Source organism: Phyllostomus hastatus, unplaced genomic scaffold (genome assembly GCF_019186645.2).
Source record: "Phyllostomus hastatus isolate PE091 unplaced genomic scaffold, TTU_PhHast_1.1 phas_contig_58, whole genome shotgun sequence".
In the NCBI taxonomy this organism is placed as follows: Eukaryota; Metazoa; Chordata; class Mammalia; order Chiroptera; family Phyllostomidae; genus Phyllostomus; species Phyllostomus hastatus.
The window spans coordinates 27,864,191-27,880,498 of NW_025333916.1; the positions used below are offsets into that span (position 1 = coordinate 27,864,191).

The 16,308-nt window shown below is 38.2% G+C and overlaps 1 protein-coding gene across 1 annotated transcript in view; it reads left to right on the forward strand.

The window, feature by feature from the left end:
• The window catches only part of SREK1IP1 (SREK1 interacting protein 1), a 32,662-nt gene that overhangs the window by 7,101 nt on the left and 9,253 nt on the right, over positions 1-16,308 (forward strand). The window contains exons 2-3 of the mRNA XM_045848116.1: positions 4,931-4,978; positions 9,632-9,775. Coding sequence (XP_045704072.1) covers positions 4,931-4,978; positions 9,632-9,775 — 192 coding nt within the window. The remainder of the gene's footprint in view (positions 1-4,930; positions 4,979-9,631; positions 9,776-16,308) is intronic.

Here is a 16,308-nt window from a genome sequence, read left to right on the forward strand (position 1 = left end):
GCACTCTTCTTCTCCCCAGCATCCCCCCACCTTAGTTCACATCCATGGGTCGTACATAGAAGTTCTTTGGCTTCTCCATTTCCTACACTATTCTAAACCCACCCTGGTCTATTTTGTACCTACAGCTTCTTATTCCTTGTACCTTTTCCCCCACTCTCTCCCCTCCCCCTCCCAACTGATAACCCTCCATGTGATCTCCATTTCTGTGGTTCTGTTCCTGTTCTAGTTGTTTGCTTAGTTTTTCCTTGTTTTTGTTTTTTTTTTATATTCAGTTGATAGTTGTGAGTTTGTTGTCATTTTATGGTTCATAGTTTTGATCTTCTTTTCCTTAGATAAGTCCCTTTAACATTTCATATAATAAGGGCTTGGTGATGATGAACTCCTTTAACTTGACCTTATCTGGGAAGCACTTTCTCTGCTCTTTCATTTCAAATGAAAGCATTCCTGGACAGAATAATCTTGGATGTAGGTCCTTGCCTTTCCATGAATTGGAATACTTCTTTCCAGCCCCTTCTCGCCTGTAAGCTTTCTTTTGAGAAGTCAGCTGTTAGTCTTATAGGTACTCATGGGTAACTATCTCCCCTTCTCTTGCTGCTTTTAAGATTCTCTCCTTATCTTTATCTTGAGTATGTAATTATGATATGTCTTCATGCGCTCCTACTTGGATCGAACTTCCTTGGGACTCTCTGAGCTTCCTGGACTTGAGTGTCTATTTCCTTTATCAGATTGGGAAAGTTCTCCTTCACTATTTTTTAAAATAAGTTTTCAAAGTCTTGCTCTTCCTCTTCTGGCATCCCTATGTTGGATGTTGGAACATTTAAAGTTGTCCCGGAGTTGTTCCTAAGCCTCTCCTCATTTTTTTTGAATTCTTGTTTTTTCATTCTGTTCCGGTTGAATATTTCTTTCTTTCTTCTGTTCCAAATCATTGATTTGAGTCCTGGTTTCCTTACCTTCACTGCTGGTTCCCTGTATATTTTTCTTTATTTCACTTTGTATAGTCTTCACTTCTTCCTTTATTTTACATCCATACACAATAATTTTTGTGAGCATCCTGATTACCACTGTTTTGAACTCTGCATCTGATAGGTTGTCAGTCTCCTTGTTGCCTAGTTCTTTTTCTGGAGTTTTGATCTGTTCTTTCATTTAGGTGGTGTTTCTTTGTCTCAGTGTACCTGTTATGTTGTAAGGGGCAGAGCCTTGGGTGTTCATGAGGGCAGGACAACCAACTTCACTGTGTTATGGTGGTGTATGTGGGGGAGAGGCCAGAGAGGGAACATTGCCACTTGCTTGGCTCTCGCCCCACTTTTAGTCACTTCCCCCACTTCTCACAAACTATTGGGCCCTTCAGGTGCTGATTCCAGGGTGGGTGGGTTTGCATACATTCTAGGTCCTCTCCAACAGATTCTCCTGTGAGACTGGGAGGGTTTAGCATCTCTCCCTATGTTTCAAAACTGTTTCTTTTTCTGTGAAATTTCTGCTCAGTTTCTTTGCCTATTTTTTTATTGGTTGTTGGTCTTTTTCTTAATAATTTGTAGGGGTAATTGCTCTTTGTTGGTGTTATGAGTTGCAGATATTTTTCCAAGTTTTCGGGTATCTTTTCAGTTTGTTTTTGGTAGTCTTTGTCATTCTTTTTTTTTTATGTAGTCAAATTTATAGGTTTTTATTCAAAGCCTTTTTTTTGGATTATAGGCCATGATTGTAAAGGAAGATTTTGAGGGGGGCAGGCTCTGTTACTCTAAACAGCCCTAGCAAACTTTAAATCTTTCTTTTTTCAATCCTCACACAAGAACATGCTTATTGATTTTAGAGCGAGGGGGAAGAAAGGAGGGAGAAGGAGAGAAACATCAACGTGAGAGAGAAACGTTAATCAGTTGCCTGTTATATGCCCCCAACTGGGGACCGAACCCACAACCAAGGCATGTGCCTTGACCGGGAATCAAACCCACGACCTTTTGGTATACGGGACATGATTTGACCAACTGAGTCACTCAGGCCAGGACAGCCCTAGCAAACTTTAAAGAGGAGTAGAACAAACAGCACCATGGGGACCTAGGATGAGGAAATGGTTAATTTCTTATCGGAGGAAGGGTCCCACAATATAGCCTTATTACTCATTCTGACTATAGATTTCAAATATGTGCAATTGTGTTGGCAGAGCTCTTACACTAAACAAGAAAATGCAGCTGGTTACTTTTAGCAGAAAGGAGAGCTATCAGGGAGCTCACAGAATCTAAGCAAAGGCTGGAAAATACGGCTCAGAAGATAGAGGAGACGAAGGAAACTCATAGCCAAGATCCTGCACAGGGCAGACCTGGTGAGGGCTGCCTCTGCCAGTTCCGCCACTGTGGCCAGAACTGGATCCTGGGAGCAGACTGAGTGTGCTGTCCCCGTTTCACTGTGTCGCTTCTCTCAGATGTGTTGTGTCAGTTGCATCAGGTTCAAAGTTCCAGGGAGAAGCATGAAAATTATAGACTAATGAAGCTCAAAATCCTAATTTAACCAAAGACTGGTAAGGAAATAGCTGATATGGCGTTACTTTATTTAGAGTTCTTGTTATATTTCCCTTTCTTATAAAATTTATAACTTTATTAAAGATGACCTACTCTGAAAAAGTTTCATATTTTGTTTATTTGAAAAATATGTTACTTAAATGGTGAGTTTTATCAGTGTCTTTAGTCATAAATGATTTAATTTCTAATGCATGCTTAGATAAGATCATTTTGGATCTGTCCATTACATTTTTAGTTTGTCGTAGGAGTGGTAACAGTGCATTTAGTACAGTTTTTTTAAAATTCAATATTATTTAGCGTCTGCAGTTTCTATGGAAACAGACAACATTGACCTGGATTCTCTGAGCTTTTTTTCCAACATGCAATTATTTCATATTGAAAGAGCCTCGTATTGTATTATTAATCCAATTTTATTCCACATTCTGCTACAGTGCAGCATACAATGTTCCTATTCTATGCAATCAAAACCACAATGTTTATGAGAAAAAAAAGATTAGGCACAACACTCAAAAACTTCCTCAGTGATATATTAAAAAGTAACAGGACAAGTATAAAGGACACATGGACAAAAACTGGGGGGGGCGGGTGGAAATGGGAGGGAGGATTGGGGGATGGGCTGGGTTGGGAGTAAAAGACAGAAAACTGTACTTGAACAACAATTAAAATAAAATTTAAAAAATAGGAACCTGATGAAAATAGTAGTATAATTTTGCATATGTTGATTGGTTGAAAGATACATAAATACTGCAATAAATGGGGCACTCTACCTTTTAAAAGACCTGAAGTTTGAAGCTTGTGGGTTCTTCTGAAATAATAGTAGGACGGTGATGGTATGGAACCAGAGGGAAAGTTGTCACACCAGATGTGTGTGGACACCGCTCACATCACTCACAGTGAGCTGAGGTCACTAGAAGTGGTTTCAGTTGTGCTGGTCTGTGTATGCTGTGTGTTCCTGCAAGGCTCAGAGCAACTGATGCAGTTTTCTGCATTTACTTGCATTTCTCATGGGCAAAACTTATGTTACGCTCATACTGCCCTCTCTTATATCAGTTGCATTGAAACAAATCTATATCTTTAAAACAAGCATTATAACAGAACTGACTATTTTTACTAGAACAACTCAGTAATGTATATTTTAAAGCAAAATTGGGGTTGGGGGAAAATGACTAATATTTTGACTTCATAACATTAAAATGTTTGGAAAAATGATTTTTAAAATAAGCAATGTTTTATATTTGTACTATATGCACTTTATTGTTACATTGAGATACTACCTTTATTTGAAGGGTTTAAGGTAAGATGGCTTTTGTTAAGAAAATAGAGTAATACTGTACTGACCCTCTGATTGATTGATAGAAATCTTTATTGGAAGTTCAAGTTAGTTTCAACTGTGTGTATGTGTGTGTGTATACACACGCACACACACACACACACACACACAATGGAATATTATTCATCCATAAAAAAGGAATGGCTTTTTTATATATGTGCTATAATATGAGTGAACATTGAAAACATGTTCAGTAAAATAAGCCAGACACGAAGAACAAACACTATGATTCCACATATGAGATACCTAGAATGGACAAATTCAGACAAAATAGAATAGAGATTACCAGGGGCTGGGGGTAAGGAGGACTCATCAGTTATTGTTCAATGGGTACAGTTTCTGTTTGGGATGCTGAAGAAGTTTGGAAATAGATGGTGGTGATGGTTGTACAACATAATGAATGTACTTAATGCCACTGAATTGTGCACTTAAAAATGAGTAAGATGGTAAATTTATCACAGTAAAATTCAGCTTTAATTTATTTCATCCATCATTTATATCTTCTATATTACATGCATAATAATTATAGAGATACTGTAAATATGTCTGAGCATTGCTCAGAATGAATATATGACTAATTTTCTCTTATGAGTGCTTATTTGAGTGCTGCATTGAGATATTTTTTACAATACCCAGCAAGTTAAGGATTTTTCTGGAATTTCATCAGTTTCTTTAAGAGAAAATCAGTTCCTCTAAAGGAAAGCAGAAAAGCATACATGAACTTGAATGTTCCTGTATATCTAGTAAATTATTTTACATTTGAGGGTCAGGCTAAAGTACTCTGGAATTTCTTCCTTGGTGTTACAGAATCAGGGGAGTGTTTAAGCTCTTGACTATAATACTGCATTTGTTGAATTAGAGAACAATATTTTCATAAAGTATTTGTTAAAGGAAGTAATTTGAGTAAACTGGCTTTTTCAGTGATTCCTAGTAACCATAATGATTGAGTTGATAATGATACTAAGCTGCATCGAATTGATTTTTTTAAAGAAATAAATTCTCCAAGTGGTTTTCTTAGGTTTTTCAAATGATGAAATTTTTGTGATTTTACTTTATATGTCTCCTAAAATGTTATCCAATTGTATTTTAGGTTGCAACAAGGATAGTGTTCGAGCAGGCTGTAAAAAATGTGGCTACCGTAAGTACATTAAAAAATAACATTGTGTACGGGAATCATTTCCTCATTGGGCACTGTGATCCCAGCACCCAGATTCCAATGCCCTGGGCATAGAAAGAAAGTCCTTTAGCCCTTTTATTTAGCTCATGTTTGAGGTAATTTAGAACTTCTGTCAACCCTAAATATTCACTTTTATTTCCTGCTACAGACTAAGTGACAGGTGGCTATGGAGCTGGTGAGTAGCCAAGATGTCATGAAGTACACAGGGAGTAGTAGACTCAGGAGTCTGGACAAAGTGTGTGCTCCCAAAAGTACATGTATACCTATTCTTTTGCTTCTTATCCTTCCACATGCTAGGTAAGAGGAAAAAGCAAAGAAAACTATTTATGAAGCATTTTCCTATGTATTGAATTTATTCCTTATAGGGGTGAAATTGGACCGAGAATTTCTGTTTGCTGACAAAATTTGATTTAAATGATTATTAATCTCCATTATGATTAATGGAATGGAAAGTAAACTTTAACCTGTGTAATCATATACCCAAAATTTATAATTATATACCATAAACAAATATTTCATTAGTTAAATGAGACAATTCCTAAGACTTTGATAACAGCCATAATAATATTTGCTGTTTTTTAAGGTGGTTGGAGACCTTGCAGATGAGCCTAGATTGTTGTTAATACTCCATATTTTGTCAGTATCTTTCATTAGTAGTTATATTGTTTTAGAAAGTTTCAAATTAAAGGTAAATATGTTAGTAAATAACATGGATCTCAGTTTTTCATGGCAAAGTTCCTCAGCCAAATTAGAAGAACAGTTACTTCTGTAATGGGGTGTTCTTTGTTTTTTGGGTTTTTTTTAAGTTGGCCATTCCTGAATATTGAAAAGCTACAAGGACACTAAGCCTGGCTCCATGGAACACGTCTCAAATGATGGTAGTTCTCAGAAAATATGTTTCAAAGTTCAGTACAGTAGACTATAGTTGAGCATTTGATCACAGAAACAGGACGTAAAAACATGCTTAAATACCCTTAACATTTCATTTAATTTAAAATTCAAATCTACTGATACATAGTCATGACCTTTTCTTTGCCTGTAGGTCTGCTAATTGGCGTTACACGTAGTCTTTTGAGTGAAAATCATATCTGAAATGCCTTTTCCACTTTTATAGCTTGTTTCTTCAAAGATAGGGAAGCAGTTAAGATACAAAGAAATTTGAGTGCAAAGTTTTACTATCATTAGTTCTCAATTAGGGGTGATACTGCCATCTGGAAATCTCTGCATGGTTTTTAAAAGTTGTCCATAGGGGTGGGGAGCAGTATGACATTTAGCATGTAGGGTCCAGGGATTAGAAATCTTTTACAGTGTTAGGACATTCCTGGACAATGGAGAATTGTCTGTCCCAGAAAACCATGGCTTCTCCTTCAAGAAACAGCAATATTTTCTCATTGTCCTAGATTCCCCGCCCCCATCTTTTACAATCTTCTTGCCAGTGTCTATTTTGAAAACTGGTTTTTAAAACAATTAATTTACTTCAAGTCTTTCCAAAAGTACAGCTTTACTTCATAGAAATAACCATTCATTTTTTTCCATACTCACATTTTTTGGCCTACATGTTGTTACATAAGCACATTTTGGAACAACGAATAACCGACTCTCTATACAGTACCAGTGCATGGAGTGAAATACACAGGCATGAGCTGAGGGACAGTGACGGAGAAAATCCAGTGCCAGGGGGAGCAGGAGTGGGCAGCATCACAGAAGCCAAAGAAGTAAAGTTTTTTTGTTTCTGTTTTTACATTGAGGGGCATTGTCCATCGTGACAGATAAGATTTATAAGAAACGGACTGAGAAATGTTCATTGGATTTGCCAGGCAGGATGCTCACTGACCTTGGTAAGATTAGTGTAAGCAGAGTTGTGGGTCATGAAACAAACTCTGTAGATTCAGACCCGAGAGGTGAGAAACAGAAAAAAAGAAGTGGAGAGGAGTGGATGTCTTTGTTTTCAAGAAATTGCAAGAGAAAAGCCCACTCCTGTCTTAGTCCATGGGGGCTGCTCTAATGAATACCAGCGGCTGGGTAGCTTCTAAAAAACAGACAAGTCTTGCTCACGGAGCCAAGGCTAAAGGTCCGAGATTGGGTACCACCATGGTCCTGTGAGGGCCCTCTTCCAGATCACAGACTTTTTGTCCAATCCTCACATGGGGGAAGTCTCTTTTATAAGGCATTAATCCCATTTATGAGGGTACCACCCAGTGAGGCAGAGACTATTTTTCCAAGCTAGGAAATTAACATTAAAAATTGGTCTGGTGTTATATTAATTAAGAAACTTAAGTCCAGCTACATGTCATCATTAATAAAACTACCAAAACTACCAAAAACTAAAAACTACATAGAAATTCTCATATAAAGGGATGGAGGAAAAGAACAGGTAGATATTAGGCTGAAATTGTTGATATTCAGCTGTTTTACTCTTAAAAATTATAACTTCATATGATGCAACTAATAATAACAAAAAAACACTAATAAAACAATTTTAATATCAGACCTTTGAGGCAAGAGCAGTACGAAAGATAGAGATTCAAGAACAATCAACCAAGAAGATAAATTAATGATCTTGAATGGGCTTACTTATAATCTCAAAATATGTATAGCAGAAACTGTTCCAAGGAGAAACGGACAAATCTATGATAGAGGTAGTTAAAATTTCACTGTCAGAAGTTATTACACAAAAAAGTAAAATGGAGAAGATTCGAAGAACAAAAAAAACATAGAACCCTATTCAACAGATAGTGATATATATTCTTTTAAAATACATATGGAATCTCTTCCTAAATGTACTATGTGGTGGACCACAAAATAAGTGTCAGCATATACCAATGAACTTATGCCACACCAACCCCATTTTCTGACAACAGTGTAATAAATTTAGAAATCAGCCAAAGCATAGCTGAAAACTTCCTATGTTTGGAATCTAAAAAGAGCACTTCCGAGTGATTCATTTGGAAGAAAGGCACAACAGAAGAAACTTGTTCCAGCAGCACGGCAGATTGCTCCCCCCTGTAGACCACTGAGACTTGGATGAAGTGTGCTGTACCTGTTGTAGGTGTAATAGCGTGCTAGGAAGAAAATAAAGAATACTCAGGGGGCAACAACAAAGGAAAGCAGAAATCGTGAGAGGTAGGTCTAGAGGGTATCTGCTGAACCCAGGGCTCTTGAACTTCTGTTTTCATGAAGTGACAGGATGCAGGGGATAAAAAACGAGGCCCAGGGCCGTGCCCGGTGTTGGGACTCTCATAGGAGATGCTCCTGTGTAAATCTAGAACTTTTCCAAAGGACTTCATCCTCAAGTTAAGGGAGAACTAGAAATGAACCTTAGCACAGATGTGTGGTGAATCATCTGCCATCTGTGGGCTGTGAAATCAATTATGTGGTTACTGTCAGCATTGGTTTTTCTGAATATCAAATATAGTAATGCTCCATGTAACTTTTGTTTGGATTGTTTTGTGGTAGTGTACATCTGTATATGAATGTGTATGTGAATGTATTTGGTTGCATTGTAATTTTTTTACCATCATTCAGCCATAGTAAAAAAAAGAAAATTGAAAGCTGCTGCTTTGGAGGAACCGTGCTGTATGTGCACAGAGAGCCATGAACTGCTGCGCATGCCAGCATTATTTAGAATAGCAACGGGCTGGAAGCAGCCTGACACTCTGTCAGTAGTAGAAAGGGTAAATAAATATTTTTATGCAAGGAAACATTACTCATGAGGTAAAATGAGATAATGTCATCTACCATTAACACAGATAAATCACACAATATTCATTGGCAGAAACAAGTTGCAGAGTGAGAGGTAAGCAAAATTGAGTTTATGTTTTAGAAAATAACAGTATAACATGGTGTTTGGTAAAGAGAGACACCGGCTTCTGTACAGCAACTACTGCAGACAGAGGACGGCATGGGGTGGAGGCAGAGTTCCAAAGGATGGGACGAGCTCTCCAGCTTCGTGTGCACAGGCAGGCAAGCATTTCCCTTACAAAAACTGTAGGTGAACACGACAAAATAGTAACGGGCGGGCGCCAGGCACTTGGGTATTGATTATGTTATTTCCTGTACTTTTCTGGTGTTTGTGTAATACTTGATTTTTTAAAAAAATGGCATCATGCTCTAAGTAGACAACTGTTGTAGTTAGAGAAGGAATCTTAAGGGGGTGAATGAAGTCAGAAGTACACGTTCAGGTATGTTTTAGGAGACCACATTTAGTTATGTTATTATGGTGCCTTTAAATATGTGACAGCTATGCAGTTACATGAGGGTAGTAGTAAAGATGAAAAGAAAAGAGTATGTGAAAGGAATTCAATATAAAATCTAAATATGAGAATATTTTCTTTAGTACATAAAAGAGAAAATACATTACATAAAAAGGGGAAATACAGTGATTCAGTACACAGAAAAAAATGCTTATTAAATTAGAAGTCCCGATGAAAAAAGGAAGAAGTTCTCTCTGAGCATTATAGTCAGGGGAAGTGAACTACCACACACTGATTAAAAGTTGAAACTAAACATTATATTATATTATTAAAATTGTAACTTGTTGCTTGCCATGAGGCAATAAAACATTTATATAATGTATCTATCATTTTGTCCTTCATATTTTTTGGTTTCACTTAGCTGGTCACCTGACTTTTGAATGCCGCAACTTTCTCCGAGTAGATCCCAAAAGGGACATAGTTTTGGATGTCAGCAGTACAAGCAGTGAGGAGAGTGATGAAGAGAATGAGGAACTGAATAAGTTGCAGGCATTACAAGAAAAAAGTAAGCACTGCTTTTTTCCTCTTCATCCTCTCAAAATGTTTCTAAATGTTCTGCTCTGTTATGTCATGTTCATATTTTTTTTTCTGTTGTATTCATTATTAAGACATCTCTTCTGTTTTATGTAAGAACTCGTGCAGAGGCAAGGACATAGACTTTGAACATTGTAAGTCAATTGCCCAAAATCAAACAGCTGGTCAGTTACAGGACCAGAGGCAAGTCTGTTTTTATTCCAGAACCCATGTTTTGTTGTTCCATCACGCTATGGCATGACCCATGGGACAAAAGTCTGATTTAAAGCTTGGTTTCTAGCCCTATTTGGCTGTTTTTTTAGCATGTGACTTTCAGCAAGTCACTTTACCACTTGGAACCCCAATTTCCTTGTGGAATAACACAGAAGACTGGGCGGTTAATCACACTGATTCAAACCAGGGACCTCAGCCGGTATCCAGCTTTACTAAGAATGTAAATATATAAATGACCACAAAGCATAGGCAAAGCAGCAGAGTTCTGGGATGGCCAGTACAGCTCCCCAGGTGTTTTCTTCCTACTTCGGAACCCCCTGTAGCCAGAGTTAACTTAAGAAGTTTCTATAGTACTTACACAAAAGAAAGTCACTTTAATCATGAAAGAGCTCAATTTTGTCTGGATAATTACATTTTCCAGGGAGCCATGCCCCATAAATCTGTCGATTCCAGGATTGTTAACCATAAGGAATTTTGGACAAACTAGATACCTTCTACTATAAGCAGTCTGTAAATAAGGATTCCCTGGCCAACAGCTTGATCACGGACTTGTAGCTTTCAGAACTGTGAGAAAATAAAGTTCACTCCCCTCTTCCCTCCCCCAAAGTCTTCTTTAGCTAGCAGATACCATGCATTTGTTTCCAGGAGGTCTGTGATTAACACTTGTATAAAGAAATTTCTTTCCTGGGGGCCTCTTCCTCTTCCTCCCCAAGCCCCTCAAAGAGAAGAGAGGTTACAGACCTGTTTAACTGTTTCTTTCCCATCTTCTGTATGAAATGGCCTGTCTTTGTGTGGGGTTTTAGGGACTAAATGTGCAGTTGTCTGTGAAAATACTTTGTAAACTACAAAATGCCATGTGGCAGGTGTCACACAAAAGCAAAATACACTTTATTTGAATATGAGTTTAGGCATGGGATGAGAGAAATACAAGAATTGTAAACTCATTTAGGTCATCAAGTAACAATAAACACTTTAGAAATGTTTACACTTTCCATGTTCTGTTTGGTGAAAGGAAGTGAAGAGGGCGGATGCCAGGACACTGGGAGAGTGAGAGCGCAGAAGAGGACAAACACAGGCCCCCTGCACGTGTGTGCACGGCTGCAGGGTGAAGACAGGTGCTTGAATACACACCCTCACCTTTGCTCCCTGCTGAAACATCCCTGAAATGATAGTAGAAGATTTTTTTTAAAGACATAAACTGACAAGGGCAAAGAAAATGGGGTAGGAAGCAATAGTGATGAAGTTTCGCTGGAATGCAGGCGTTTAAGTGATAACAGACTGCATACTTGAGAAAGATACATTCTTTCACAGTGAAACAATGAAGAAATCTGAGCAGTTAACTGATAGGCACTTTGAAACCTCCTAAGGATACTCCTTGATAATGAGTATCCTTAGATACCTTTGTAACTGAGGAATCATGAAAAACTAAAAACAGAGGGATTGGTTAAAAAATCTGAAGTAGATACATGCTCAGTTCCTTCCTCCTACTCTGAAGCCAGGTGGCTTCCCCCAATCACCTGAGCTGACTACTATCCATCAGTTTTCCTTAAACGGGGACGCACCAAACACGGGTGAGAGCAGTAAGTTAGGGGTGCATACAGAATGGTGAGAACCTTTTAGCAGTCTTCAACTGTTTGGTTCCCAGACACATATCACCTAGGCATAAGATTTGAAATTTTCACCTCTGGGGACTCTGACTCATCTAAGAAGAAGGTAATAAAGAATCTGACATCGAGGTTCTTCAAGAACATGGCCTAGCCAAATTACTAGTGAAGTCCAGATTTCCAGCCTTTGCTTGCCGAAAGCTTCCAGTCATCTTTTCCAACAATCGAGGAGCACTGAATTTCTGGGGAAAGACTCTAGCCTGAAATACAAATACCAAATCCAAAAAACTAAAAAAATTAGCTTGAAGAATATAGTCGGTGAAGGGATAGGAAAACCTAAGAGAAGTAATTAATATCCAGTTTTATGGAGGAATAAGGTACAGCATCCATGAAACATGATTAAGGTACTATAAAAAGAACAAAACTCAAAAGAACTTTTAGAAATTAAAAAGAAACACATAAAATGTGATAAAGATGAAAAAATCTTAGCAAAATGGGAGAAAAATGATAAGACAATTGAAGGATCAGTCTAGGAAAGAATTCATTCAAATGAGTCACAAAAAGAGAAAACAGAAAATATTTCCAAGAACTAAAGGACATTAGTTTCCAGATGAAAAGATTCAGTAAATACCAAGCACAGCATTAAAAATAGGCCCACACAAAGGCACAGAATATGAAACCTCATACCCCAGTAAACAAGGAGAATATAATTCAAACTTTCCAGAACCAAGGTTAAGACAGGCCATAGGTAAAGTCAGGAGCCGGAATAGCTTTGTATTCTCTAAAGCCATCCTTGTAAGCTAGTAGGTGTGAATAATGCTTTCAAATTTTTGAAGGAAATTTGTAGCCGAGTTAGAATGATACACCCAACCAAATTATCCAAGTTTCGAAAAATTTACCTCTCCCATACCCTTATTCCAGAGGTTTCCTACGGAAATCAGGGAGTAGACCCAAAAAGGAAGTCATGGGCTGTAGGGAATGAAAGTGGTAAGAAGGGAACGAATGCCCAGGGTGCTGGCAAAGGGAGGTCCCGGGCTGGTAAGGCGAGCAGCCAAACCGCATGGACAGGACAGACGTTCCTAGGAGAGAAAGCCCAAGCATGTCCCTTCCACAAGGGCAGCTTCTGTCCCATCCGTCTATATTGTCCTGGTTTCAAAAAATTAATGCGTGAAATTTTAGAATTAGGAAGGATCTTAGAGAACACATAGTTTAAACACCTAGTTTTATAAAAAAAGAAAAGGAAGACAGGTAACCTGTCCAAATCAGTACCAAGATCCAGGTTTCCTGACTGCTAGTCCTCTGCTGTTTTCGTTACAACATGCAGCTCTCTGCCGTTCAAGATCGTCCATCTGTCTCTTCTTACCTTTGTATTTTCCTCATCATAGCAATGTGGAAGGATAAAGTACACTCCCATCCTGAGTAGTGGAGTGGTCTATTCTAGAGGGGATTTTTCAGTCAGAAGACCTGGGACAAACTCACCCTGGGAGGAAGGGGAAGGGATTAACATAGAAACTCCAGGATAAGTAGTTGGTAAACCTTTTTTATTAGAAACAGTTTTCTTCTAACCTCGAGTTGAGAATGACAGACTCCATCTAACTTTTTTTTCTTCTTAAAAGTATATACTTGTGCATAGTCAATTAAAGGTTCAGAACTTGTTTCCAAGTCTTATGACTCTGACCCAGAACAGTGCTCATTTCAGTATATCATGCAGATTCTAGTAATAAAGTTTCACAAGAGGGATGCTGCTTTCTTTCACAGTCACCTAATGCAAGCCCCGTGACCCACCCCTACCCAAATAAACAAATAGATTGGCTTCTGAGTAGTTGGAGGAAGAAAATGTAAAGGTTCTATTCTTCACTCCATTGATAACTTTCTGATATTGCTCAGGTCTCTGAAGGGGTAAAACACTGACTTGTTGCGTGTAAGTTCTCCCGTATCTTTCAGATCGTCCTGGGAGTTTTTTGACTCCTTCCGTTGGTCCTCAGAGGTAGAAAACTCTTGTAAAAACTATCTTGAATACGGTTAAAGTTTTTTGTTTGTTTTAATGACAAAATTAAAAAGCACAAGGAGAAAGCAAAGAATTCTTAGCATAATTATGTAAATAGTTGTTCTCCTGTTATGAAATAGAGCCATGAAAAGGAAAGGAGGGAAATGTCACCACAAAAACAAGACTCAAAACTTATTTTTGTGTAAGTTCTATTTTCTGTTTTGCCCCTGTATGTATTTGTTTGCTTCTATTACATTGCTTACTTTCCAATGCATTTAATAGTATCTTTCATTTAAAACATACAAAAGTCTACCTCACGAACATCAATTTTTTGTGAAAATTAGAGCATAGGAGAGCAGGACTCGACATGGACGGGAACAAGTATTGTTGCCTTATTACACTCGGACGACCTGGGCCCACGCCTCCTGAGAACGCGCCATCACGGGCTGCGGACAGGGAGCTGTCAGTCAGTGCACGGCAAGGGTCCTGAGTCCTCTCACTCTCTGCTGTGCACGCAGTTCTTCAGGAAGCTCCTTAGGGTTTCATGCTGTGTTTTGAACTTCCTGAAGAAACTTTGGAATTGTACATGGTAGTAGCAAATATCTGAAGACCCATTTATGCTGCAATATGCATAAATTTCAGTATTTACAAAGAAGCCAAGAAATTCAATAGTATGGGTTTTTAAAGTAATCAGCAGTTTGCCTGGCATTAGGAGATAGTCCTCTCCTCATATTTCATCCCTTAATATTTTACAGTATTCTTTTTGTTTAGTCTGGAAAAGAAATGTATTTTGACGACATGGGATTTTTTTGGTCTAGTTTGGTTTTCTTGGCTTGTTTGGTTTGTTTAAGAGAATTTTATGCTAAATTTATACTTGATGTTATTAAAGATTGTTGACACAGAAAATTGCGTAGGAGAAAATACCAAAATCAGGTATTTTCATGTTGCCATAATTGTCTTTCTCCTTCCCTTTAGTAACTGCTGGAATCAAATTCAAATGAAGGACTTACAATGGTGGTCTCAGGCTTCATGGAGATAGGGCTTAAATGAATTCACACAATGATTGGAGTAAAGCCTATCTATGGCTCAAAATGTACTTTTTTTTTTTTTAAGAGAGGGAAGGGAGAGAGAAAGAGAGAGACACATCAATGTGCGGTTGCTGGGGGTCATGGCCTGCAACCCAGGCATGTACCCTGACTGGGAATCGAACCTGCGACACTTTGGTTCACAGCCCGAGCTCAATCCACTGAGCTACACCAGCCAGGGTCTAAAATGTACTTTTTTAAAGACAGCTATTTGCTAAGTAGTTGGAAGATACAAAAGGGAATAAGAAATTTAGATTAATGGATCTGGGTTTGAAACTGCCTGCACAGCTATTTAAAAGTAGCTGGAGTAGCTACAAGCCTGGTGACAGATTCGCAAACGAAGATACAGTAGCTGAGCCTGCTTGTACTGCTAGGATGGATCTTCCATTCTATCCCAAATCTCTACGTAAGCACTGGTCCTAACCTGCAGCTCCTGTGTGTTACATAAGAGACCGCCACTCTTGCTGGTCATTACAAAATTTAAAGCTTAAGTACATGGAATCCTCTTGCCTTCTATTTTGTACTCATAAGGCTGGTTGTATCATTTTCCAAGAAATCGTTTTGCAAAAACTCGTGTTCTTTTTCCTGCTATGCCCGTGTACATTTTAACATCCTGTCTCAGAAAGAACCTTGAAGAACGGAGGTGGAGTAATTTTCAGAGTGGTAGTGTAGAAGCACTGAACTTTCTAAAACAAACTTTTGTCTTCAATGCTTGCATTCTCATATCCTGTTGTCAATACTGCTGGTTCCTAAGGGTGTATGGCTCAGAATAAGTATTTCTTCAATTCTAGGATTATTTTGTTTTTATTAGAACTAATTTCTCTATGTAATCTTTTCTCCCCACATTTTTATTGTTATTCAAATACAGTTGTCTGCATTTTCCCCCCACCACTCCCCTCAACCCCAGCCATCCCCACTTCCCACCCTTGATCCTGCCCTCTTTGGTTTTGTCCATGTAACCTTTATACCTGTTCCTGAAAACCCTTCCACCTTTTCCCCCTTTGTCCCCTCCTCCCTCCCCTCTAATTATTGTCAGTTTGTTCTTAATTTCAATGTCTCTGGTTATATTTTGCTTTCTTGTTTGTTTTCTTGATTACTCATCTCTGTGTAATCTTATCTATGTACTTCTTATTCATCATTCCTAAGTGGACAAGGAAATGATTCCCGTAGCTACTGTTTTATTTGCTTAGTTTCTCATAACCTTTTATTTTTTAACATGTTTACAATTAGTCATTCTGAATTTATTATAGCTACCAAAAAAAAAGACAGCTACTCAAGAAACAGCTAAAGTAAATATTTTAAAGATTTTATTTCTTTATTTTTAGAGAGTAGGGAAGGGAGGATAAAGAGAAGGAAACATCAGTGTGTGGTTGCCTCTTATACACCTCCTACTGAGAACCTGGCCCACAACCCAGGCTTGTGCCCTGACTGGAATCAAACCTGTGACCCTTTGCTTTGCAGTCCGATCCTCAATCCACTGAGCCACACCTGCCAGGGCTAAAGTAACTATTTTAATGTCAGATCAAGTACAAAGAATATTGCTACGGATAAAGAGGGTTTTTTTCATAAAGATAAAAGTGTCAGTTAATCAAGAGGACATATAAATACTAAGTGT